The sequence below is a fragment of the Terrapene carolina genome, unplaced genomic scaffold (genome assembly GCF_002925995.2).
Source record: "Terrapene carolina triunguis isolate 2854851 unplaced genomic scaffold, T_m_triunguis-2.0 Scaffold374, whole genome shotgun sequence".
In the NCBI taxonomy this organism is placed as follows: domain Eukaryota; kingdom Metazoa; phylum Chordata; order Testudines; family Emydidae; genus Terrapene; species Terrapene triunguis.
Window position 1 is genome coordinate 6,141,346 of NW_020664725.1, and position 23,806 is coordinate 6,165,151.

The 23,806-nt window shown below is 43.8% G+C and overlaps 1 protein-coding gene across 2 annotated transcripts in view; it reads left to right on the forward strand.

Moving 5' to 3' along the window:
* PRDM10 (PR/SET domain 10) overlaps positions 1-23,806 on the forward strand; it is a 71,805-nt gene that overhangs the window by 22,545 nt on the left and 25,454 nt on the right. For both annotated transcript variants that reach the window (XM_024209616.2, XM_024209615.2), the window contains 8 exons: positions 2,193-2,312; positions 4,092-4,320; positions 4,797-5,038; positions 6,316-6,519; positions 9,312-9,384; positions 10,307-10,424; positions 11,635-11,764; positions 17,963-18,190. In XM_024209616.2, the coding sequence (XP_024065384.2) occupies positions 2,193-2,312; positions 4,092-4,320; positions 4,797-5,038; positions 6,316-6,519; positions 9,312-9,384; positions 10,307-10,424; positions 11,635-11,764; positions 17,963-18,190 (1,344 nt within the window). The remainder of the gene's footprint in view (positions 1-2,192; positions 2,313-4,091; positions 4,321-4,796; positions 5,039-6,315; positions 6,520-9,311; positions 9,385-10,306; positions 10,425-11,634; positions 11,765-17,962; positions 18,191-23,806) is intronic.

Consider the following 23,806-nt stretch of genomic DNA (forward strand, 5'->3'; position numbering starts at 1 on the left):
CTCAGTAGAGACTCGAAGGAATGAACAGAGACAGAGAACAAGGTCCTTTCTCACTGCTAGAAGGAGACCCTCCAGATCAGGGTCGAGGCACATGGGTAGAATGCGACGGAAGCTTACAGTGCTGTTGTCTGTGCTCCACCTATTCTGTGGATAGAGGATTGCAGTCCGTAGTTGCCATTCTGACATTTTTTATTAGATTGGATTCACATTTAAAAATAACAAACAACCCCCACCCTTATTATTGTCTGTATAATCTGTGTTTTTTCAGCAGGCTGTAAATGTCTGATCAAACTTAAAACCAGAAACAATGCAAGTTATACACTTAAAACACAGCGAAGATACTGACTCCCATCCCCACACATACGGTATCTCCTGATAATGACCGGATATGCCACGTGGGGACCAAACGCTTTATTTCTATATCCCCAACCCTCCCACCAAGGTCCTGCCCTTACACCAACATCTTTTAATATCATAACTTTCCCAGGCGAGGACTTCCATTTGTTTGTGAGCCGTTATCATATCATTAGAGCAGCTGCTGCTTCTGCGGGTGTTATACACACACATTTCCTGTGTGACGTCTGAACTAATCATAGCAGTTAAAATGATAAAGAAGGCTCCTCCTGTCTTTCAAAAGAACTCGATATGAAAGGGCCATTCCAAGCTTTTTTTAAAGTAATGTTGATTCCTTACAATGTGCATCATGGAGATGAGAGTAACAATGTGTTTGAAGCGTGATATATATGGAGGTGCTAATAGGATATACGCACAGACACAAGCTTTGTGTGAACTCCTCATTGCTGGCAGGTCTGGAGGCATGCCACTGAATAATGATGCCTATTGCATTGCCATTTGGCATCAGGAAATGTCAATACCAGACAGTTAATTTCAGCTGTCTTCTTGGCTGCATCCTGGTCATTTTCACACTGCTCTCTGCAGCCCTAATTTGAAAGCAATTTTATAAATTAGACCAGTTAAAACGACAACAAACTCAAAGGAACTAGGAACTTGAGTATCCATGTATTTTTGGGTTTTGGGTTTTTTTTGTCTGTTCCCTGAGAGAGTACTTTGCAGCCTTTTGGGGAATTGCACTAATTTACACCTCTCTAATATACTGGCCAATGCATCCATTCTGTAGTGCCCACTCTAGCCCCTAGTGAAGCCTGGGCTGTTCTAATATTATCTCTTTTAGAGCAGAACTAGAATTATCTATAAGAGGGACTTTCTCCCTCTCTGTTCTTGACTGCACACCTTTTGTTCTGGTTTTTGATCATCATTTAGTTCTCTCAAGGCCTCTCTATAGATGGACAAGGGTTTGTGTCTCAGTTGAAAGACTGCTTATATAATTATATGCAACACTAGCACCGATGCAGTGTTAAAGATTAAGAAAGGTGAAAGTTCAGACAGCACAGTGATGAACATCATGTAAAATACCTGCATAGATAAGTAGAAAGCAGCACTCAAAAGTCGGGAAAGGTCATTCCTGCAATATGAATTCAGCAGTCTTACACATCTAAATTGTTCTATGGGAGAGGTAAATTAATACACTCAATAATATTGTAAATTAAGATGTGTGTTACTATAACAAGGAAAAACTACATGTGCCGTGTGGCCAACTAAGGAGGGCAGTAGATAATGCTAACTTTTGGAATCCCGAGTGCTTCATCTCTCAACTTAATCTCTTTATTACTAGTTTCTTTAATGTATTGTTCCTTGGTTTGTTAAAGGAAAAGAAACAGAGAAGAAATTAGGGAGCTATAGTCTTTGTTGCAAGGGAAAGGAAAAGGGAGGGAAAAGTGTTTATGTGGGAAGAACAAAAGAAAAAACAAAGTCCCTGGTGCATTAGTTCTAGCAGGAACCAGCTAGCTAAAGGGCATTTAAACACACTTGCAGCTAGCATGGTTTTAATCCCAGACTGGAAAGGACCTTAAATTAAAGCTGAAAGCTGGAGATGGAATATTCCAAAGCTGCAAAATTCAGATCTGGATTCAAAACCCTTTCCCTCCAGTTCAGGAATGCTTGGGTCCAGGTGCTTGGTTCAGGCCCATCATCTCTACCAAAAACACCTTTAGAACTCTGCATTTTTTTTCATCTTGTGAAGAGCTCCAAGAAGCTTTGTATGCAGGGCACTGCCCATGTGTAAGTGACTGATAGAAATGCTGCAGTGCTAAAATGAGTGCTTGTGATTTTAGGTAACTGTGCTCTTGCCTGCTGCTGCTCAGAGCATGAATTCCACCAACCTCTCCGTGCTCGGCAACGTTGCCGAATCCCCACAGCAAATGGCTCTGGAGCAGGGTCCACAAGCAGACAGAGTAAGTTGCCAGGACCCCTTTTCTTTTAACTGTAAAGGTACTCTGATTTCACTGCTCCATGGAAACAGATGATTAAATATGTCTGAGTGATGCAAGAAGCGATGCAAAAAAAAGTTTTAGTGAAGGCTTCTACAGCATTCCACTGTCTTATCATGCAATATGGGGCTTTTTTGAGGGGGCGGGGGATATTTGTTTAATGTATAGTGAAACGTGCTCTAGGGACTGTTCTATCTGAAGCAATCACTTTAAAGCAGCGGTTCTCAAACTGTGGGTCGGGACCCCCTTTGAATGGGGTCTCCAGGGCTGGCTTAAACTTGCTGGGGCCCAGGGATGAAGCCCGAGCCCCACTGCCCAGGGCCAAAGCCAAAGCCTGAGGGCTTCGGCCCTGGGTGGCAGGACTCAGATTTCAGGCCCCCTGCCTGGGACTGAAGCCCTTGAGCTTCAGCTTTGGGCCCCTGCCTGGAGCGGTGGGACTCGGACTTTGCCCCCGCTCCTCCCCCACCTGGGACAGTGGGACTTGGGCAGGCTCAGGCTTCAGTCCCACTTCCTGGGGTCAGGAAGTAATTTTTGTTGTCAGAAGTGGGTTGCGGTGCAATGAAGTTTGAGAACCCCTGCTTTAAAGTATTCTCCCAAGGCTTTGAGTATCAAATTTAGTAATCCCTGCTATTATATGTGACCAGTGTCGGTTGTTCTCTTTTTGGTAGTCTGTTAAGACAGGTTTTACAATATACAGGTCTGTCTCATCTTACGCTGGGGTTACGTTCCGCGGTCAGCGCGTAAAGCGAAAACGGCATATAGTCAAAATTACGAGTGTAATGGCGGGCAGAATCGCCCGCACTACGGGAACAGTATTTAAATTGTTATTTTTCGCTTTTTTTTGGTTTTGTTTTTGTTTTTGCCGACCGCGTAAAGCTGAATTCGCACATGTGAAATGCGCGTAAGATGCGACAAACCTGTATAATCTTTCTTGTTCTCTTTCTGAGAGACCTGTTTTGGAGGTTGGATATTTTTGTACAATGTGGAGAATTTACCTCTGCTTGTTGTGTGGATGAAGAGAAAGAAAATCTTCATTAAAATTAGAGCTAAAACGAAACACCCGTTAGCTATTAAGAATCAGCCTTGTTGTCTTACGTTGATAGGATTTTAGATCTTAATTATCTACTGCCTTATTGAACTCTGCCTGTGTGTGCGTGTGTGTGTTTGTGTGTGTGTGTTTGCATGCGTGCGCGTGAGAGAGAGTGTGTGTGAGAGAGAGAGTGTGAACTCTGCCTCTGTGTGTATGTAAGGGGGTTGTTTTCATTTGCTTTCGTGGTAGGAGGGAGAAGATCATATGTCAGAGCATTGAATAATTGCATTTTATAAATCAAAATAAATTAAAATAGACCCAAGGTACTTTCTTCAAGCACGGATAGGGAGTGGGATTTGTTTAGTTGCTAAGACCCTCTGAAGATTCAAAATTCCTCTCATTTGGTGCATCCTCCTGATGTGTCACTGTTTTATGGGGTTGGGTAGATATTTTCACCAAGCGCCTACCTGGCAAGGTTCACAGTACTGTGAACAGTGAAGCATTACAGGGCACATAGCCTCAGCGGTGATATACTCATGTTTTCACTCTCCCTCATTTTCTGTTTGGTTACCAAAGGAAACAAAGAGGTGAAGAGTAGATTAGCAATAATCTTGTTTTCTTGCCTTTGTGATAGAGGTGATGATCTAATTGTGAGCTTTGATCCCCTCTGGATAGGAGAGCCATCTAACTTGTGTTGTGAATTCTTTCCTCAGGCATCATTACCAGTGCATAACCAGGTATTACCTCCTATGGAGGCAGTGGATGGTTCTGATCCTTTAGCACCTCTGCAGAACCCAATGGGGAGGATGGAAACGAAAGAGGAAGATGATGACGACGACGACGAGGATGATGAAGATGAAGACGAAGACGGGGAAGACACCGACTTGGATGAATGGGACCCAGATCCACCTCGACCCTTTGACCCCCATGATCTGTGTAAGCGTAAGAGGAAGCATTTAGTTTACTGCCCTCTTCCCCCTTCCCTGGTTGGTTGTTTTTTTGGTCAACCATTTGGTAAGTGGAGTCAAAGACCATGCAGGGCTTTAGAGATCATAGCCAACACCTTGGATTGCACCTAGAAGCATATATACTCACACCAGCCTTTATCTGACTTTGATGGTGGGCAGCTGCATTCTCCATTAGCTGGGGCCTCTGAGATGCTTTCAAGGAGTGAGTGCACTGTTTGCTTATAAGTAAAACGTGAGGCTTCTCTTCTGTGTTTCATTGTAAGATGACAGCCTTCTTAAAGCATAAACAGACCATTAGCTTGAGTGCTGTGGTACCTGCAGCAGTTTCTGGCAAATATTCAGGTCAGAGGCGGTTAAAGGGGGATCATATCTTGTGTGTAAGGGCCTTTCTTTATGCCAGTGCATGGGAATTCATGTCCATTATTCATTTCCTCTCTGACTGTGTTGCAGGGTGTGAAGAGTGTAATAACGCACATCCCTCGGTGTGTCCGAAACATGGACCCTTGCACCCAATCCCAAACCGGCCAGTGCTGACCAGAGCAAGAGCCAGCCTCCCCCTGGTGCTCTATATAGACAGGTTCCTGGGCGGAGTGTTCTCCAAAAGACGCATTCCCAAACGCACACAGTTTGGCCCCGTGGAGGGACCGCTGGTCAGACAAACTGAACTGAAAGACTGCTACATCCATTTAAAGGTAACACTCTGAGTGTGTGTGTGTGAGAAAGAGAAAGAGAGACACCTTACACCTACTTGTTTTTCGTGCCCTAGAATCTGTTGTTGTGATTTTATCAGAGGTGTTCTCCCGACACCTTCATCTTACTGCAGTGCAACTGTTACCAACCTGGTACAGCCAGAGAGCTACTTAGTCATCCAAGGTAGTTGCAGGGAGCCACAAAAGAGTCAAGGTGCACATCCTGATACTATTGTGCTGTGACATATCTGTCTCATGACACTGAGTGCTATGATTCACTGTTAGTTGACTAAAGCAGAGTGTCAATACAAACGTTGCAACTCCATCTCAGGACATTTTGCAGCCATTGCATTGTGGCATGCTGTGACTTCACTTGGCAGAATTTCTTCTTTCTGACTCTTCCTCCCCTGACTTCTAGACGGAAGGGGGATTTTCTCCCTTTTTCAAATCTGTTTGGATGAAAGAGGAGGGATTTGAATGGCTCTGATCTATTTGCTCACTGATTTGCATGCTGGGAGTACTCCTGTATTCAGTGGAGATGAGGCCACAAAGAGCTTTGAGAATCTGTAGAGGCACAGACTGACGACCACTAGTCCACATAACCTAATACATTGGGTCAGGGATTGGCAACCTTTGGCATGCGGCCCATCAGGGAAATCCGCTGGCAGGCCGGGACGGTTTGTTTACCTGCAGCGTCCGCAGGTTCGGCCGATCGCAGCTCCCACTGGCCGCGGTTCACCATTCTAGGCCAATGGGGGCTGCGGGACATCCCTGAACCCACGCCGCTTCCCACAGCCCCCATTGGCCTGGAACGATGAACCGCGGCCAGTGGGAGCTGCGATCGGCCGAACCTGCGGACGCTGCAGATAAACAAACCGTCCCGGCCTGCCAGCGGATTTCCCTGACGGGCCGCATACCAAAGGTTGCCAATCCCTGCATTAGGTCTTTGCCATCTCCAGTTTCCATGGCCTATTTGCAGAGGTACATCAGGTATAGATGAATGAACATACTTCTTTCACTCACCATCTGAGGGAAGGTCCACTGTCTTTGCATGTCCCTTACAATCATAGATCCCATCAGTGTCTATTTTTAAGCCCCTTCCTAGGTTCCATCTGTTACCGGAGTCCTGTGGGCAAAGTGAAAATCTCAGCTCTGGCTGCATTACCTTCCTCATGGAGAAGCTGTAGTTGTCAGAACAGATTTTTAAGGGGTCAGGTTCCTTTGTATTATGTGACCACTGTGGAATTCGACTACTCTGTGCATTTTGGTTTTTGCCTCAGGTGTCTCTTGAGAAGGGTGACAGAAAAGACAGGGATTTACAAGAGGATCTGTGGTTTGAGCTGTCCAGTGAGGCGCTTTGTAACTGGATGATGTTTGTGCGTCCAGCCCAGAACCACCTGGAGCAGAACCTGGTGGCATACCAGTATGGCCACCATATTTATTATACAACAATTAAGAATGTGGAGCCCAAACAGGAACTGAAGGTAAGAGACTGCAGTGCTCACCCATCATGATTCCCCTTTATAGTGGGAAAGAAGGTAAATTGAAATGTAGAAAATATCCCAAATACCCAACTCAGTTAAGATCCCACCTATGCTACAAATTGAAACCCTGTTATCCCTGGACTTGGTTATAACTTTAGTGTAGACCAGGGGTCGGCAACGTTTGGCATGCGGCTCGCCAGGGTAAGCACCCTGGCGGGCAGGGCCAGTTTTCTTTACCTGCTGACGCGGCAGGTTCGGCCGATCATGGCCCCCACTGGCCACGGTTCGCCGTCCAGGGCCATTGGGGGTGGCGAGAAGCCGCAGCCAGCACATCGCTCGCCCGCGCCGCTTCCCGCCGCCCCCATTGGCCCGGGACGGCGAACCGCAGCCAGTGGGGGCCACGATCGGCCGAACCTGCCGCGTCAGCAGATAAATAAAACTGGCCCGGCCCGTGAGGGGCTTACCCTGGCGAGCTGCATGCCAAACGTTGCCGACCCCTGGTGTAGACAAAGCCTTAAACATTAGCATTTATTGCTCTTAAATAGTCTGAGCAATTTCTTAACCTTTTTAGCTTGCTAGAGCAGATGGGGGCCTGATCCACAGCCCAGTGAAGTCAGGAGAAAGACTTTCATTGATTTCAATGGGTTTTGGATCAGATCCTAAGTGAGGAAGCTCAAAATAAATGTATACAAATGATCTCTCTCTCATAGTGTACTCCTAGCAGCCATCTTGACTTGTACTCCACTGATTATAACCTAACTAATACTGCAACAGTGTTATGCTCTGTTTTCCTGTTCCCATTCGTCCCACCCGCACCTGAATATCATTGGCTGCTGGTGTACTAGTGTTCTGTCAACTAATGAGGTCTCTTGCTTCAATCAACTTTCCTGTGACTTTTGAAACTTATACTCCACACATAGAATCTAATTTTTAGGTTTCTGGTTAAGAACATGATGAAGTTACTTTTTGTCCCAGACTGAAAACATTTTAATTAAATTGAGCTTAGTGTGGGATGGTTGGGAGAGGTTGTTTTAATTTCAAACATCCATTTTGAGAACTAATTAGAAGGCTGATTGCTGCTGTCAGGAATTTTCTTGCTGTTATCTGTGTCCTCCTTCTCCCTCTCTCTCTCTCTCTCTCTCGCCTTGTCTACACACAGAAGTTTCAGTAGCTTAACATAAATCTGTTTTAAACCCAAGTAGTGAAATCAGTCCAAAACCCTGTGTAGAGAGACACTTATTTTGAAGTTAGAGTGACATTTTTTGTTTTATCTTAAATCTGTTCCAAATCATTTTAAGCTGAATCAATATAAGCCTGGTTTATATCAGTTTAAGCGTGTCAATATGGCCTTTTGTTCCTGTTTAACTAAACCAAATTGAAATCACACTGTGGATAAACCAGCGCAAATCTGCGTCTGGACAAGCCCTTAATCTTGTTTCATGTATTAGCAGTGCCATTTGGGGGCAAAAATCAGGCTGATAACAGAGAGTTCAAACGTCTCCATAGTATATTTTCCTTTCCCCAATTAGGCATTCATGAAACAGTAAGTTGTGTGTAAGAATGGAGCCAGGAGGGTCATTAAAGCAGAAGCTTACCTTGCTTGACAGACTCATGGACCTTTGTTGTTAATGAGCTGTTAGTTTCCCTTTTCCAGAAAAATTTGTCCTCTCAGTGAGGTGCCTGGGAAATAACAAATACCTGCTAATGACTCCAACAAGAGCGTCATTTAGGCTTGGCTTCTGCGATAGAAATGTACTCGGTCCTCCCAGAAGTGAAATACACAAATGTGTCCCACGTCTTTCACTCTAAAGGCTTTGTCTTCACTACAGCTTATGTTGCAGAACTTATGTCACTCAGGGATGTGAATAAACCCCCCCCCCCAACACCCCGAGAGACATAAGTTACATCAACATAAGTGCTGGTATGGACAGCGCTATGTCGGCAGGAGAGCTTCTCCTACCAACATAGCTACCGTTGCTCATTGGAGGTGGATTAATCATGTCGATGGGAGAGCACTCTCCTTTCAGCATAGAGCGGCTACACGAGAGATCTTACAGTGGCACAGCTGCGCCGCTGTAAGCTCTCTGGTGTAGACATAGCCTAAAATCCTGTTTAAGGCTCAGCTAAACAAGCCATTTGTAAGTTCAGTCTTTTTAATGAGATGGGTTGGTAACCTCTGAAACAGTACCAGAATCCTAACCTTGACCCTGCCTCTACTGAAATCCTTATCCAAGCTGTAGTAATTTTCTGTCTTGCTTACTGCTCTTCCCTCTTCATTAGGCTTCCTAAATCCCTGTTCTCTAAATTACAGGGAGTCCAGGTTTTTCTGTAGGAAGCAGGAGCATGGTGCTCCAATCCACTATTATCTTAGACACATTTTAAAACGAATCTCTGCATGCCACGCTGCATATTGTCTGTAAAGAGAAAAACGACCATCTCTTCTGGAAGAATCCCTGCTAAACATGTATTCCATCTTTTAAGATCATATAGTCAAGTCTAGTGAGATTAACCTCATTTCCTTTCCAAGTAGTGGTTACCATGTGTGAGATGAAGATTCATATTAGGAAACGGTACCTGAAAATCAAATGGATACACTTTGTGAGCAGTGCTGTTTTATTCCTCAGCGGGGGCACAATGAACTCAGCAGGCTTTATCGAGGGTGAGAGGAGCAATACAAGTTATTGGGTCAGATGAGAGGACTAAATGCAATGCTTAAGAAAGCCTCCAATGAATTCCCCTCACTTCGGGGTTCATCTAAGAAGATGCCTTTTTGCCTTGTGTGTCTGCTCCAGGTGTGGTATGCGGCCTCCTATGCAGAATTTGTGAACCAGAAGATCCATGACATATCCGAGGAGGAAAGGAAAGGTAGTTTGGTCTTTTCTCTTTCCTCCTTCTCTGTGGCTGTTGCTTTAAAAAGAGGTGGCTAACGTTATGACCCATTATAATGATCCCAATCCTTCAGGCAAAAATTCAAATAGGAATCTTACCTATGCCGGAGCTCCAATATGGGGCCCTCCATTTGCTGTTATAACGCTAAAATCAGAATAATTCAGCCTCATGCTTAAGAGCTTCAGATTATTACCAGAGGGTGGGCACAAAATTTCCCCCCAGGTATATGGGTATATTACTGGGGGCTGCAAGAGTGGGGGTTGCTTTTCTCTGAAGTGTCAGGTCACTGATGGCGGTGGAGTCCTGTACTCAAAGTACCAATGGTAGGATCCAGTATGCTATATCTGTGTGGCAGTTGTTTTTCTGGGAAGTTTTGTTGGACAGTGTAATAAAACCTAACCTATACCAAGGAGAACACCCTCACTTCCCTCCTGTCTTAAATAACTGCTTTAGAGTCTCAAGGAGGTTTAACCACATATACAAAGGAATTGATTTTTGCTGGTCCGATAAGCCAAGTTTAAGTTTCTGAGTATGTTGGACTGTATTTTTGTAATTATTTACTTGAAAGACTTATCTGTTGTTTAGAGAAATGCAGCTAAATGTAGGGAATTTGTTAGGTGGGCAATGTAAATATTTAATCTCCCTCTGGCCTTCAATATAAACGTTCCTCAATCCCATTCACTACCCTCTGCCTTTTTCTGCAATCAGCTGATGTCAGCCTGTAGATCAGGGGTGCTAAGGGAGAAGCTTGCAAGCCACATAGAGCTATACAGTATAGTGATTGCAAGACACAGTCTTCAGTATGGAAATGTGGCCCACAGAGACTACTGGGGACAAAAGGACTTGGAGGAAACTTGGGACATTTAATGCTGTCATTGATACTTCCAACTTAATATAGTTCTCCGCGACCAAGAGAAGAACTGGCCATGTTATGAATGCAATCGTCGCTTCATGAGCTCAGAACAGCTCCAACAACATCTCAACTCCCATGATGAGAAGCTGGACTTCTTTAGCAGGTATTTATGATTTTGCAGAAACTGAATTTCCCAACTCCCAGCACTTTATATCCTGTCTATTGATAGCACTAGTGATAGGTGAATCTCAAAAGGTCTGGCTTTATTATTAATTATATAGCACAGTAGCACTCCCTGTGTCCATCACGAGTACAGTAGTAGTTATTTGCAAACTTGTGACTGGGACCCAGTGGAAGTTTAGGAAGTGGTTGAGATCTCTTGGAGATCTCCGTGTACCGAAGCTGCAGCGGCGCTTGTCGGGAACGGAGAAGACTAGTAAAAGAAAGGGCCTCTGAACCCAGGAGTTTACAGTCCCACTCAGACAAACATGGGACAATGGTTCAGGCAAAAGAATGTAGGGAGATATCACTGGGGAAGTGATTGGCATAGGTGGCTTTGTATAAGAAGTGATTTGAAGGAAGGGAAGGGCACTTGTTATGTGGGAAGTCGGGGTACAATCCTGTCCTATTAAAGTCAGTGAAAGTTTTGCCGTTAATCTCAACAGGGCCAGGATTTTTGCCGTTTGGATGCTTATCAAATTTACCCTGACCTCTTGAGTCTACAGAATTGGGCTTGAGAAATCTCAAGAGAACCAACTTTCTAATGACATTTCTGGTGCAACAGCTCCCTGTTGGGCCAGAAATCGAAAGTACAGAAATGTCCAAAAATGACAAGTGAAAGGTTTGAATCTAGAAATGGACAGCAGGTCAGCAGGAGAGAGGGAAAATATCTCTTGTTTTTTCTGAACTTGATTGCATCTCTCTCATTAGCAAGTAAGTGGGTGCTAAAACATCCACATAAAAAATGGAACCCCTCAGATTGCTGTCTGACATCAGTAGAGAAGCATCTTTCTTGGGACAGATGTTATGCTTTCAGGTTTTAATGTTTTCCAGGATGCCTAGAGGGCTGCTACTGGCTGTCACTGTGGAGGATTTGATAAGAGCCAGTAGCTCCACTGCTTGTCCCTACAGTCCCACATCAAGTTTGTTTGGCATGGGGTTTTATTTCCATTAGGGGGGTGACAGAAGTATGCACCAACCAGAGACCTGGTTTTTGCTCCCAAGGTTTCTTCACTTTTTATAATTTACTGGAGGCCATTATTACTGAACTGACTGGGTAGTTTAGGGGTGATTGCTTAGAAAAGGTGCAGAAAAAGAGTGGACTCCAAATCCATGTCCTCTTTCTCTAACTCGGAGCGCTGTATGTTCTGCAGAGCAAGAGGCAGAGGTCGCGGGCGAGGAAAGAGGAGGTTTGGGCCAGGCAGACGGCCAGGGCGCCCCCCGAAATTCATGCGCTTGGAAGTAACCAGTGAAAATGGGGAAAAGTGTGAAGAAGGAACTCAGGTATATTTGGGGGAGCGGTGGAGAAAAATGTCATCTACGATGTAATCTCTTGATTTATGCCTGTGTTACTGAGGGCAGAATGCGGCCGCTAGTTTTTATTGTTCTGGTAGTGGCACCTCAGCCTGGGGAAAGCACAGTAATTTATTTCTAACTCGCATTTCTACAGCCCTTTTTATCCCAACGCAATTCACCCCTTACTGGAAAACTGCTATGGGATGGAACCTGACAGCTGTTTAACCGTGCCGCAGTAGTGACAGCATTACACAGCTGTGTAGGGTGGACAGTGGAAAAGGTCAGCTCCAGTTGAAACTGCAGGGGGAATTTGGCTGGGACACTAGGGCCAGGTCTACACTAGAAACTTGCTATATAATAATGTTGGTTAGGGGTGTGATTCTTTACAATATTTTTATACCAGCCCAAAAGCCTGAGATGCAGTTATACCAGCATAAAAGGTCCTTTTTCTGGTACAGTTTATTTCATTTGGGGAACTGATATAAGCTATCCCTGCAAAAAAACCCTCTCTTTTGCCAGGATAAGGTGCACCTCACCTGGGAGGTGGGGGAGTGTTGCTGGTATAGCTATGCCAGCAAACTCTTTCTAGTGCACATCAGGCCTAGAGTTAATGTCCTTCTTTTTACGAAAAGTGTCAAAAGTGATCAATGGTTCAGTTTTATGTCTCAGATGAAAACTGACATCTGGAGCAATGATCTGCCCTTTGGCATGTTGCTGGGGCATTGGTTCAGTACTGACTCAGCGGGAAGATTGCATCCATTGCATACAAATGACTCTATTGCATCTTTTAATGCAACACTTAGGAAGAGGCAGGTCTATGTAATTGGGGACTCCCTAACTAAGAAGAATAGATAGGCATGTCACCAGAGCTGATCCAGAGAACAGAAGGGAGCTAAGGTATGGGATGTGAACCTGAGGCTGAAGAGGATCCTAATGAAAGCAGGAAAGAATCCACTGATTATCATCCACGTGGGAACAAATGATACTGCTAGATTCTCACTGGGATGTGTTAAGGAAGACTATGTCAGGCTGGAGAAGATGCTTAAAGAAATGGAGGCTCAGGTGATCTGTAGTGGGATTCTACCTGTGCCTAGAGGAGGAGAGCAAAGGCGAGACAAGATTAAGATGACCAACAGATGGTTCAGGCAGTGGTGCTATAAGGAGGGCTTTGGGATGTTCATCCACTGGGAGGCATTCTCGAACAGAGGACTGTTCTCATGGGATGAACTCCACCTGATCAGGGAGAGTAATGGACTTCAAGGGTGGAGGTTGGCACAACTGATTAAAAGAGCTTTAAACTAGGAATTCAGGAGAGACAGCTGTAATCTCCATGCCTGATTCCAGTATTGAGTGTGAAGAAAATCAAGTAAAGGAGGATACTGCAATGGAGAATAGAACAACAGCGGGTAGGAGAATGGACATCTAGAGGAAACATGGTGCCATTCCCACTGACAGTAACAGTCAGATAGGCGATACTGGCAGAAAAATGACTGTACCTAATTTGGCAAGAAATCTGGGTGAGGCCAAGCAGAAACAACAAAGATGTCTGTACACCAATGCAAGGAGCCTAGGTAACAAAATGAAGGAACTAGAACTACTGGTGCAGGCAGTGAAACCAGACATTATAGGGATAACAGAAACATGGTGAAATAGTAGTCATGACTGGAATATAGGCATTAAAGGGTATGTGCTGTTCAGGAGAGAGAGAAATAAAGGTAAAGGTGGTGGAGTAGCATTGTATATTAATGATGAGGTAGACTGTAAAGAAATAAGTGATGGAATGGATAAAATGGAATCTATTTGGGTCAAAATCACTTTGGGGGACAATGTTAATAGAGGCTCTGCTGGGATGGTGCTTGGGGGTCTGCTACAGACCTCCAGGATCCGAACTGGATATGGATAGAGACTTGTTTAATACTGTTATTGAAGCAAATGCTACTGGGAATTGTGTGCTTATGAGAGACTTTAATTTCCCAGCTATAGAGTGGAGGACAAATGCTACTAATAGATATTCCTGGATGTGATAGCCAACAGATTTTTTTTGCCAAATAGTCACTGAACCAATAAGAGGTAATGCCATTTCATAGTTAGTATTGGTAAGTAGTAAAGACCTCATAGGAGAACTGGTTACAGAGGACAACCTTGGTTTGAGTGATCATGAATTAATTCAATTTAAACTAAATGGAAAGATAAACAAAAATAGGTCTGCCAATAGGGTGCTTGATTTCAAAAGGGCAAACTTTAAAAAATGAAGGGAATTAGTCAGGGAAATTGAGTGGACTGCAGAACTCAAGAATGTGAATGTGGAGGAGGTTTGGAATTACTTTAAGTCAAAGTTGCAGGAGCTATTAACAGAAAGCCTACAAGGAATGGAAGAAGGAGTGGATCAGCAAGGAAAGCTCTCTCTCTTAGAGATCAGAAACTGTAGGGATAAAGTGAGACCTGCCAAAAGCCAGGCAGAGTTGGACCTTGCAAAGAAATTTCAAACCAATAGTAAAAGGTTCTCTAGTCATATCAATAAAAAGAAAACAAGGAAGGAAGAATTGGACAGCTGAGCATTGAGGACAGGGTAGAGACTGAAGATAATCTAGGCATGGGCCCACACCTAAATGAATACTTTGTCTCAGTTTTTAATAAGGGTAATGAGGAGCTTGTGGATAGTGGGAGGGTGGCTAGTGAGAGCAATGATGTGAAAGTTGAAACTACCACGTCAGAAATGGAAGCCACACTCAAGCAATTTAGTGGGACCAAATCCAGGTCCCTGATAATCTCCATCCAAGAATATTTACGGAACTGGCATACGAAATGGCAAACCCAATAGTAAGGATTCTTAATGAATCCCTAATCTCAGGGGTTGTACTCTATGACTGGAGAGCTGCAAATAAAGTATCTATATTTATGAAAGGAAAAAAAAGTGATCTGGGAAACTATAGGCCTGTTTGTTTGACCTCCGTTGCATGCCAGATCTTAGAACATATTTTGAAAGAGTAATTAAAGGTAGCAGTAAATGGCAATTGGGATAAAGTACATCATAGCTTTTAAAAAGGTAGATTGTGCTAGACCAATCTGATCTTTTTCTCTGAGAAGATAACTGATTTTCTAGACAAAGGAAATGCAGATCTAATCTGCCTGGATTTCAGTAAAGCATTTAGTACAGTTCCACAGTGGAAACTATTAGCTAAATTGGAGAAGATGGGGATTAATATGAGAATTGAAAGGTTAGTAAGGAACTGGTTAAAGGGGAGACTACAGGGTCATACTGAAAGATGAACTGTCAGCCTGGATGGAGGTTATTAGTGGAGATGAAATTTAATAAGTCAAAGTTAAAGGTCATGAATTTATGCAATAACAACAAGAATTTTTGCTATAAGCTGGGAATTTACCAGTTGGAAGCGGCGGAGGAGAAAAAAGACCAAGGTATATTGGTCGATCACAAGATGACTATGAGCTGTCAATGTGATGTAGCCATGAAAAAGGCTAATGCAATCCTAGGATGCATGAGGTGAGGTAGTTCCATTAGAGACAGGAAAGTGTTATTACCATTGTACAAGGCACTGTTGAGACTGGAATACTGGGTGCAATTCTGGTCTCCTGCATTTAAGAAAGATTAATTCAAACTGGAACAGGTGCAGAGAAGGGCTACTGGAAGATAATCAGAAAAATGGAGAACCTGCCTTACAGGAGAAGACTTAAGGAGCTTGGCTTGTTTAGCCTAACAAAATGAAGGCTTGAGGGGAGACATGATTGCTCTCTATAAATACATCAGAGGGATAAACACCAGGGAGGGAAAGTAGTTATTTAAGTTAAGGGTCAGCGTTGGCACAAGAACAAATGGATATAAACTGGCCATCAACAAGTATAGGTTTGAAATTAAGCAAAGGTTTCTAACCATCAGAAGATTGAAGTTTGAAGAGCATTCAGAGGAGAGAGGGAGGGCAAAAAACCTAACTTGTCAGACTGAGTGTGATAAATTTATGGAGGGATTGGTATGATGAGGTTGCCTACAATGGCATATGGCCTATCCACAAGCGCTATTAGCACATACCGTAGAACCCTGTTTATCCGACCCTCCATTATCCAGCTCTCCGTATTAACCGAACAACCAGCGCAGACAGGTCCAGAAGCGGGCGATCTCTCCTGTGGCCACTAGATGACACTGCAGCCCTGCACTTTCCCATTATCCAGATTATCTGAATTTTTGATTATCCGATCTGGCTCTGGTTCCAATTAGATCGGATAAACGGGATTCTGCTGTATCTGCAACAGCTAGACATGGGGTACTAGAAAAGGAGTGCTCTGAGTTACTACAGCGAATTCTTTCCCAGGTGTCTGGCTGGTGGGTCTTGCCCACATGTTCCAGGTCTAACTGATCACAATATTTGGGGTCGGGAAGGAATTTTCCCTTAGGTCAGATTGGCAGAGATACTGGGGGCTTTTTGCTTTCCTCTGCAGCATGGGGCAGGGGTCCTTTGCTAGTTTGCACTAGAATAAATGGTGGACGCTCTGTAACTTGAAGTCTTTAAATCATGATTTGAGGATTTCAGTAGCTCAGCTAGAGGTTATGGGCCTATTGCAGGAGTCACTGGGTGAGGTTCTATCGCCTGCGATATTCAGGAGGGCAAATTAGATGATCATGATGGTCCCTTCTTGCCTTAAAGTCTATGAGTCTAAGTCTCTCATCTGGCACAACCCTACTTGTCGTAGCAGACAAGGCTCAAGGTGGTATGGCCACAGATAAATATAATTAAATAGGTCCAAAGGATAGAAATGCTACTACACTCTACAACAGGCACCCTGTGAACACTGCGCCATGTCAACTCTGAGTGCCATAGGAACGTAATGTAAACATCACTGCTAGGGAGGAGGGGCGGACGTGGTGTAGCACAGCATCTCATTTAGGAGGCTCTCAAACTCTGCAGCCACTATAGCTGTGGTAGGGTTGGAGAGTTCTCATTCCACTGAGGAGCACAGTGAAAGAGACCTGATGCCCTCCTGACTCACAGTGACTCAACTCAGTGCTGTGTGTTATCCACTGCTTAAACGAATGGCCTTGCCCAGCCTTTCGTAGATCTTAAAGTCAGAAGGGACTATCATCATTATCTAGTCTGACCTCCTGCGCAGAACTTCAACCAGGAATTCCTCATCAAGTTCAGCAATTTGTGGGAATTTACCAACCAAACCGGGATTTGAACCTTGGATCCTCAGATTAAAAGTCTCCCCTGACTGAGCATTCAGGGCTCGTAGCTGGATGCATTCCTCCTTGCAGCGCTCTCTTTCTTCTCCCCTTACTGCTGAGCTTTGTCAGGACATCTCTTGAGCTTAGATGCCCTTGGCTCCCCATTCCATGGCTTTCATCTTACTCAAATTTCTCTAGTTGTTTTGTAAGCAGTTAATATAATAATCAATTATTTTTCTTAAGCTATTGGAATCTTCCATCCCAGAATATTTATTGGAATTTGTCAGGGAGGAGAATGTGGGGTTTGGGGCATTCTGCTTCTCGCTCCCAACATCCCTTCCTCTTCTGAACTGGTTCAGAGAAACAGAAAAGCAGCTCTGCTGTGTAACAAATGTAAATTCAACACACAGTTTGGTTTTGCTGCTGCCTAGAGAGGTGGAGATTGGGAGTTGGATATGAAAATAAACAGGGCACAATTTTATGTCCTAGTGTCTTACTCCCAGCTTCACCACTCCCGTTAGTTTGCTGGATCGGGCAAACTTTGAACATGAAAATATCATCATATTTCAATTCAATTAACTTGCACAAGAGAGACACCCTCTGTATTTCCCCTGAGGCCTCATCTACACTAGGATTTTCCCTTAAAATTTCCCACTATGGCTAACAGGTTCATCTCCCTTGGTAATAGCAATGGTAGGGCTGTAATGTAGCTAGGCCACCTGTGGTTTAACCCCTGTGTCATGAGCAGGCTTGGATAATATGGTGGTTAGAACATGGGCTCCCGCCTGCAGCACCAGCTACACTACTGCTCCCAATGTTGCTACCACTGATGGAGCTGAACTGCTTCAGCAATGGGAAATTTTAAAGGAAAAAGGCTAGTACAGACCAGTGTAATGAGTGTGATCATTTTACAATATGCAGAAATCCAACCACCTGCCAATTGAGTATTATTAGAGCCTTTCTTGCTGGGTGAGGGAAATAATCACTGGCTGTGTGATTTGCGATTTCAGGACTTGCTGAATTTTTCCAGCAAGGGGCAGTTTGATGAGGCTGGACAAGCCACACTGAATGGGCTGGAACAGCAGGAGCAGACCCCAGTGCCACCAGAGACGCAGTCGGCACTGGATCAACAGCCCGAAGGCCATCCAATGCAACTCCAGCAGCAGCATGATGAGAGCCCGGTGCCTACGCAGAGCACCATGACAGCAGATGACATGCGGCGAGCAAAGCGCATTCGGGTAAGTGAAGATGATGGTGGCCCATGCCCTCTCCTGCTCTCTCACTTTGCTTTAGCCAGTGGAAGGCTTGGTTGGCCAGTCAGGCAACAGCTGGTCTTTTTCTCCAGTGTGGTGTCCGTCTTCAAATCCCAAACACAGCATCTCAAGCTAGAAAACTCCCTCGCTCAGAAAGTAAGACAAACCTAATACAAAGAGTTAGTGTGTCATGAGATGCTAGTGAGATTTGGTCACCAGTTGGAGCTGGTTCAATTCCAGCACAATAATTCTTTCATAGAAACATAGTCCATCCAAGTTGGCAGGCAGGAGCGCCCCGGACAGCCGGCCAAATCATGGTGCTGTGGCATGGACTAATGGCCTGTTCAGAACACCATCTGCGTGTCTCGCAGATCTGTTGGCTTTAGAAGTCATTGCCAAAGAGGCATTGTGTCCATTCATTCCTATGATGATGACGATGAAGATTTTTAATGATAAAATTATTTCTTGGAGTAGGAAACCTCCTCCCTTTATGAGGGTAAAAGCCTGTGCTGAGCACTTTACATACCAACAGCAAACACTTTGAACCTGTGCTTTGTGGCAGCTGAGAAAGCTGCTTTTTCCACCGTGTGTGGGAGGGAAATGATTCAGGCAAATAATCCTCCAAGCCATGTAATTGTGAGATTGGTTTATTTAGCCTAAAATCTTTTTTTTCCCTCCTCCATGTGTAAAATTTTGATTACCGAAGGAAACAGCTGCAAACAAGTTGAGACTTCATTTTTAGGGGATGAGAGAAAGAGAGAGAGGATTAAAAAAGGAGACAGTGAATGATTCTTATGGGGGACACTGAGCCAGATTTTACTCTCAGTGTACACCAATGTCTATGTGACAGCATTGATGGTGTTACTTAACAGATACAGTGACTTAACTAAGAGCAGAATTTGGCCGAGTAACACTAAAAATGCATGAGTGTGAAACTTATTAAATGCTTGGCATCAACGAGTCACTGTTCTGTGAAGTGGTCTTTCTTTTGATCTTCCTCTCTGTTGAAAACACTAGACTAGTAATGGTGTGTTTATGTAAGTCCACCAGACAGCTGTAACCCAAGAACACTGGGAACATGGCTGGTAGGAGCAGACAGTGGTGGTCAAACTATTATAGAGTAAGGAGCCAGCTGCTGAAGCTCTGACAATAAATAGCATTGGACCAGTTCCCAAGTGTGTCTTGATTCATTTTGCATAAGATAGTACAACTTCTGTCCTAAAAGGTGCAGCCATGGGTGTGATGGGGAGAGGTGGTTTCATTGGATTTCTTTAATTACTGGATTTAAAAAGGTCTGAAGGTCTCACTCTTGGTTTGGAGGTAACGGGGAAAAGATTGACTTTTGGTTTGTCTCATGCATTAGCCTGTTTCCTGGAAACTTGAGTTGGGTCACAAGTGAGATGAGTGTGGTGGTGATTTATTCCTCAGTGACATGTTTGTATCACAGATCTCCTCCCTCAACTCTCCTTGCAGATTGGCACATTTGACAACCCTTGATTAGCAGAGCCCTAGAGATGTATGGTTCTTCAAAGCAGAGGTTCTTCAACTCAAGGGGGCATTGGAAGAACTGCATGTGGGATGGTTGCATAGAGCCTGCCTAGGTTATGTTAGACTGTGAGCAGTTCTGTCATTCAACCTTAGATTTTAACCATGAAAATTCATACCGTACTGTGACAGTTAGTCAGAACTTACTCTTCCAATGTGTGCGTGCAATCCACTGTGCCCTGTTATCACAGCGTGTGGCTAGGAAATGTCATAAACCAGCAAAGGGAAGCCCAAGTTATGGTTTCAAATATGTGAAATGTCATTTATTTTTAAAGAACGGGTACAAAATTTGTGGCTACCCATTGGGACCTGGAACTAGGTAGCTGTAAGTCACCCTGATTACTTAGATAGGATTTCTTACTCAACAGCAATAACTTGGTGCTTGTCTTGACCTGACAGTTGAGAAACTATATAAGAGACATGAAAGTAATTTTATTTTCATCAATCAAGCTTTGTGAACCTCTTCTACCTTTCTAATAAAGGAATAAAGCATGAGGTGATGGTAGGACTGCCCCTCTTCAGGCAAACAATTCCAGTCAAAGATTTAAAAGAAATAATTATCATGAAGAGGCCTTGTGTGATTTTTTCCAAGCCTTTATTAGGCACAAACCTCAGTTGTACTATGTCTCCTTCTGTTGCACTCTGAAATTAAACATAAAAAGGTATCCTGGAGTATGAGTAATATTAAAAAAATAATAAAGCTTTTACATATGTTCAGACATTTGCAACCTAGATGTTACTGAGGGTCTTGTTCAATGAATTGATGCTCTTTAGAAATGACATGATTCTTTTATATCTGCAACAAAGGGGAGCAATATTCTTTGTATTTTAAATAACAAAACTTCTGCATTACAATACACAGTAATAATAAACTAGCTCTTAATGGACGTTTACACTTGTACCATTGCATTAGTGTTTATATCATCCTGTAGGATGCAGCCTCTTGAGAAAAGCATAGTAAGATAAACCTATGCGTATGCAAGGCTGACAATGTGTCCAGTAGAGGGCAGTATGCATGTAGGACTTGATCCAGCCCTTGGCTTCAGTGGGGGCTGGATCAGGTCCACACTGAAGGAAGTACATAGATATATCTGTCATTCCTCTCTTGAGTTTCTTGTTTATAGCTCTGGCATTGATTTGCCTTTGCAGTTCTAGAACTTGTTGCCTGAAGTAGACATGTGGAGGGACATCACCTTTTTGAATGCATTCCATGAAGTAAATAATTCTCTAGAGACATTTTCTGTTTCATTTACTTGTGCAACATCACATGGTGAAGATACAAAGCTGTCATAACACAGTGTTACAACAATCAATATAAATATAAGTCTTGCATTTGGAAAGCACCTGTCAAAATCAGGACCATCCTACATGTTTTGGGAAGGTACAAATCTACTTACCAAGAAGGCTACTATGTTTAGGCTCTAAGTCAGAGGGAATGGCTTAATGGTTTAAATTTCTAGTTTGAAACACTGAGATTCACTGGAGCAATAGGTTCAAATCCTGGTAGGGGGAGGGATAGCTCAGTGGTTGGAGCATTGGCCTGCTAAACCCAGGGTTGTGAGTTCAATCCTTGAGGGGGCCACTTAGGGATCGGGGGCAAAAATCAGTACTTGGTCCTGCTAGTGAAGGCAGGGGGCTGGACTTGATGACCTTTCAAGGTCCCTTCCGGTTCTAGGAGATAGGATATCTCCAAAAATTTCTGTAGAGTTCATGGAGTTTACTCTGCAGGAGATTTGAGATTAGAGTTTAAACACTGAGGTCCTGCCTTGTTTTGGGTGGACACTAAAGCCCCTATGGGACACTTTTTGTAAGAGTAGGGTGTGACAGACTGACAATATACTGGACAAACCTTATGGAATTAAGATAAACTTTACTGAATGAATTTAAACCTTATTGAATTAGGTTTAATACCTTTGGGGTCCATTGTATTAAAAATGCACTTTTTTATGTGTCATTGTGGAATCGCATGTAACTCCTCGAGGAGGAAGGGGATGCAAATGTAATTCCTCTGGTTATCAGCTCTTTGAAGCTCCCTCCCGGAAAGGTTTGGCTATACTAGTTCAAACTGGATTCTTCAGGGACCAACAGACAAAGAAATGACTTTTGGATAATTAGCCTGGTTTTACACAGGCCCAGGGCTTACTTCCTGGTCCCATAACTAGACAGGACCCCTGGCCCCCAGCAGGTCCCAATCCTCAGGGAAGGGCTGGAAGAACTGGGCCTAACGAGGCACCATAAGACTGGGTGCTTGTTCTGAGATGAAGCTGTGATGAACTTGAAACCTTGGTGGGATGCTGAAGGACTGCTCCTGCAAGAGCCCATTTTAGAGTTGGGGTGATCTCTGGTAGCCTATTAGCACGTGAGTAGCTTCTTTTATTGTTTGTAATGTGTTTTGTCTGTAGTGCTATTACCTTAAGAATAAAAGAGCCTTGCATAAAAAGAGCTGTGTGGTAACTATACTCGTGGGCAGTCACACTATTAGCCGTCTCTGAAGAGGAAGCCAGCAGGCCAGCTTGAGCAGCCTGTCTCTGCTGGGAATAACATGGTGAAGGCAGGGAACTGTTCAGCCTGGAAATAGCCTCTCAGAAGGACATGAGATGCATGTCTCCCTTCAAGAGGGGTGACGGCCAGAGGAGCCAGTGGGTGCCCTTGCTGAAACATAGGCGGAGAATACAGGTGCAGTTGCCCTGAACTGTGACATAGGGGGTTACCTCATTATCCTTGGCTAAAATAAATGTTTCCTACCCCCTGTTGTGCACCATCCAATGTGTTCGTTAGTTGCCACTCTCTGGATGCATTTCAAAAATGGCTGTACTTACCTAGGCTTGATCCTGAAAGTTTCTCCGTGTGGATGAAGCCCTGCACTCATGCAGAACAGCTTGCAGGACAGAGGTGCAGTTTGTAAAGCACAATGGGATCCTTCAGGCTGAAAGACACAATGGAAATGTAAGAGATTATTAAATTCTGACGAGTATCGACCAGTAGGACAGCACTTAAATAAATCACTACCCGTTACTTCCCAGCAATCTGATCCTGGCATCCATAACCTCTTTATCTTCCCATAGCTACCACTTCTTGCCAGGCACATTTCATTCTCACTGAGACTCTGAAGGGTTCATTATATAATTTTTAATAAACATGCTATCTGAGAAAACATGAAAACCTTTAAGACACACTGTGTTTCTGCCTATCTGTGATTTTCATCTTCACTCTTACTCACATCTTAACTCCTTCTAGGCAGTTATTAACTGAAGGGCAAATCCTGAACTCCCTGCTTAGTTCTTACTGAGGCAAAACTCTCATTGGGAGTTTTGCCTAAGTGAAGAATGAGCTAGGACTTCCAGATCTGGCCCTGACTGATAATGACCCACAGGAGACTGATTTCTGCCAAAGCCAAGTCTTCTGTTTTACGGTCCATTTCATAACATAAATATTTTTCTCTCCCCCAATGCTGCCTGCTCAGTTGGAGCTGCAGGTAGGTTTGGTTTGTATCCTGTGTCTAACCTAATGGAACGAAACAAAATTGCCTGCCATGTCATTTTGTGCAACCTCTGCTTAATGTCTCCAGATGGAATCTGCGTTGTTGATGGTCTTGTGTTTGTTCTTTTGTATACAGATCATGCACAAAATGGAGTGTCATCCCAATAACTATGTGTTTGCATAGTTTCTCTTAGTCCCCTTCAGACTGATCCACTGCAAGGAATTAATAATAATTAGCTCTTTAAAAGATGTTTAAATGAATCATCCAAAACTTTAAGCTGGGTATTTAATGGGCTGTCCCTTTGCGGCCCCTGAACCTGATTCAAGTCTGTCTGGTGCACCTCTGTGTACCTGATTTTGGTAGTTTATGTTAGGCTTCAGTGGCTTTAGTAGTCTGGCAGAGTGTGGACCATAACAATATATTTTACACCTTTCTGTCTAGTGCTTTTAACAGTTCCCACTTAGGAAATACCTAATATGGAGTTGCATGCAATTTGAAAGAAACCTTTTCAAGTACCTTGCGTTTGACCCGCCTTAAAACTACCTTAAATTTGGTGGTCAGTCATATAGATTCAT